The sequence below is a fragment of the Chiloscyllium plagiosum genome, unplaced genomic scaffold, assembly GCF_037043375.1.
Source record: "Chiloscyllium plagiosum isolate Xiang-an unplaced genomic scaffold, Cpla_swu_hap1 HiC_scaffold_38, whole genome shotgun sequence".
Taxonomy (NCBI): Eukaryota; Metazoa; Chordata; class Chondrichthyes; order Orectolobiformes; family Hemiscylliidae; genus Chiloscyllium; species Chiloscyllium plagiosum.
Window position 1 is genome coordinate 31,369,783 of NW_028270176.1, and position 3,703 is coordinate 31,373,485.

General features: G+C 43.4%; 1 protein-coding gene across 1 annotated transcript; it reads right to left on the bottom strand.

The window, feature by feature from the left end:
* Window positions 1-273: 273 nt before the first annotated feature.
* LOC148139384 (putative G protein-coupled receptor 139) lies at window positions 274-1,197 on the bottom strand. Its single transcript, XM_087980911.1, has one exon. It carries the CDS (start codon window positions 1,195-1,197, stop codon window positions 274-276), a length of 924 nt encoding a protein of 307 aa, XP_087837037.1.
* Between the last annotated feature and the right edge of the window lie 2,506 nt (window positions 1,198-3,703).

Genomic DNA, 3,703 nt, shown 5'->3' on the forward strand with positions numbered 1-3,703 from the left:
GTGGCTTCTAACTTTCGCAAGGAAAGCGGTGATATGTTCACTTGGGCCAGGGGCTAGAAATCAAGTGACAGAGAAATAGCCAGTGACAGAACCAGGAGAAATGAACTCATCTTGACATCCAGCCGAAACAGGTTTGAGTCTCATGGTTCAAGAGGACAATTCCGCCTCTTCTCCTACTGATACGGAAAATAACAGGGAAATTCAGGTGAGTCCCAAGGACTGGAGACAGCATCATGAGGCGTATAAACTGTGCTCCCATCTCAAACTTGTTTCTTATTTTGATGTAGGGATACATTCACGGATGAGAGTGAAGGGATATTTCAGAGTCCTCTTCAGCTCCTCTCTGAATTTACTCTGGGTTAGGGCATAAAGGGCAGTGTTTGTACAGGAGCTCAGGTAGAAGAGCACAGTCCCAGATGTGTCAGCAATCATAACAGGATGGTCATAACTGGGGTAAAAATGGTTGTTGGTAACCTTCATCAGTAAGAAAACACTGATCTTGGTCATCCACAAAAATATAAAACTGCCCGAGACAACAAACAGCAGGATGATGGATTTCCGCCTGTTGACCATCTCTGCATCTCCTCTCTGGTCCCTGTTACTGGGAGCTCGGAGACCCCTGCGTGCCCGATTTGCCAAGACAATGTGCCTGACGGTCAGAGCATTGAACAGCAGGATGAGGAGGTAGGGGATCAATGGGTTCAGCAGCTGGTGGATCCAGAAAAATACCACCCATCCTGGCAAGATATAGAACTCTGGTCTGATGCCACATCCCCAGGGCACACCACCCCATGTGCCCAAAGATTGGTATTTGTAGTAAAATGGAATGTTCCTCAAAATGCTCACAGAACAAACCATGGTTATCACTGAGGTGGCTGTTCTAGCAGAGCAATACCTGACTTTCAGGTTGTGGCAACAAATGGCCACAAAGCGGTCAATGGTGAAAGCAATGGTCAACCAGACAGAGCAGTCGATAGCAGCATAACCCATGATGTTGTTAAAACTGCACACCACTGTATAAAACAGGAAGGAAACTGGGAAATATTTAAAACCAAGTGTTGTGAGTATTACACTGAATACAATGACGAGGAGATCTGCTGTTGCCATGGAAATCAAATAGATGGATATACATTTGGTGATGCCACACTTTCCGCGAATCAGGATCACAATCGTCACGAGGTTAGCTGGAAGAGACATTGAAAAGTTATTCCGTATATGGGATCATGACCCTTCAATGCCACAGTAGGTGCCAATATCAAAAATAGGGACATTGCTACAACAACAAGTGCAGGGAGGAGTCCAAATGAGTGATCACAAGATGCCTGAAAAAAGTTTCTTACCTACGGTGCATGATTTAAAAGTGAAAAATATTGTAATTAAGGAAAGGTGTAGCCAAGGTTGAGCAAATTCCAACAAGCAGAATAATAGATACTTGTTATTTTCATGTGTGACACAGATTAAGGGAGATAGATTGATGAGGATACCAAGGATCAGTGGAGCCTTGGGATGTTAAGTATCCAATAAATCAGGCAGAAGTAGCTCTGGCTTGATACTGCAAATGGAATCAGCATCTCAGACTGACGAGGGCACCATCAGTACTGCTCCACAGGATAAAGTGTAGTATTGTGCTGAAATTCTAGAGTCCGCTCTGAACACAGAATCTTGAGATTCAACTGATGCAAAACAATGACACAAAGCAGCAACTGAGTAAGGCGAGAAAGCTGAACTGAATGGGAGTTATAAATCCTCAATATGATGAGCTGGTGACAAGATGGACAAAATTATCTCATTCGAAATGGTTTGACAGAGAAGTCTCCCTTTGTATAACATGATGAATGTGCACAAAGTGAATGACAACAACTTCAAGTCAATATGTTCATGACTGAGGACAGAGAGAAGGTGAAATGAGCTCGGAGCAAACCCTGTCAAGTATTTGAATTCACATCCATGGCAAATGACTGAAGCTACAACTATCCTGACATTCTGAATTAGATTAGCAAGGAGCGCTGATGGATATTGGAAGATTAAACCGAAATATGATTAGATCTTTCTCTTCATGTACAGCCTAAACAAGAACGTGCTGCGTCCATGATGAACAGATTATTAAATGTTTCTCACAGCCCTCTCTGCAATGCACAAAGTTATTCGGAATAATATTGACATTGCAAAGCAAACTAAAGTAGGTCTCTTATACAAATCTATTTTTTGGTTGAATAGTGTTCTTAAAGTCATCAACAAAATAGAAGTATCTCTTTACTCCACAAAATTGAAGGGTGAATGTTGATTAGATTAGATTCCCGAAAGCATGGAAACAGGACCTTCATCCCATCAAGTCCACAGCAACCCACTGAAGAGTAACCTACCCAGACCCATTGCTTTCCTCTATATTTACCCCTGACTAATGCACCTAACAGCATGGGAAATCAAGCAAGGCCAATTCAACTGAGCTGCACATCTTTGGACTGTGGGAGGAAACCAGAACACCTGGAGGAAACCCACACAGACACAGGGAGAATGCGCAAACTCCACACAGACAGGTGGCTGAGGTGAGAATTGAACCCAGGTCCTTGGTGCTGTGAGGTAGATGTGCTAACCACCGAGCCAAAGTACCACCCACACTGGTTAATGAATTGATGGTGATTGATATCAATGTGAAAATTTTCAATACTGTTGCTCTGCTAACCATGAGTCCCCTCAGTAGAAGAAAGAGTAACTAACAGCAACAAGACATCTGAGAGCAACCAACAATACTGCACAGTAATTGCAAATAGATTTCCTATTCAAGACAATGGTTGGACCATAGATTTTGTGGTATCTGACAGGAAATTGAGACTTTTAAAAATTCATCAAGGGATGAGAGTATTGTTGGTTGGTTCAGCGTTAATTGTCCATGTCCGGCAGCCCCTTGAGAAGATGGGGGTGAGCTGCCTTCTGAAACTGCTGGCATCCATGTGCTGAAGGTAGACTCACAATTCACTCAGGGAGGGAATTCCAGGATTTCGACCCAGGAAGGAACGGCAATATATTTCCAAGTATGGATGGTGAGTGGCTCAGAGGGGAATTTGCAGAGGGTGGTGTTCCAATGTATCTTCTGCCCTTGTCCTTCTGGATGGAGGTGATCATGGGTTTGGAATGTTCTGTCTAAGGAGCCCTGGTGAATGTCTGCGGTGCATCTTGTGGATGGTACACATCGATGGTACCATATTCTTCCAATTCAGAATGAAAACCAAATTCCGTGTGGGTTGCCCAGATTGAACCCCTCTCTCCCATTCCTTTCAGCAGTACATTCCAACCTCTAAACACTCACTACCATGAAACACTGTTCTTTCAAAGCTCATTTGTTCCTCTTGCCCATTGTATTCTACCTAACAATACCATCCAGCCTGCAGGTTGGCCAGTTAGCTTTACATCATTAACACCAGCACATGTAGGCCTTACCACAAAGGCAAATTCCTTCTGTCAGAATTGGATTCCATTGTTCACTCCTGCAATGTTATAAATTACTCAAGTGTTCACCATTCCATGGGGATGCATAGACCGATGGAATAATAAAGCACAGATCGATCCCATTCAACTCATAACACTGGATTTATGTTGGAGCTTTCTATATCGTCCCTCTCTCCCTCGCCACCCCTCAACTTCACTCTGTGACCCGTGACTTTAATCCTTTCCCATTCTTACCCCATACCCTTCATAAAATTGC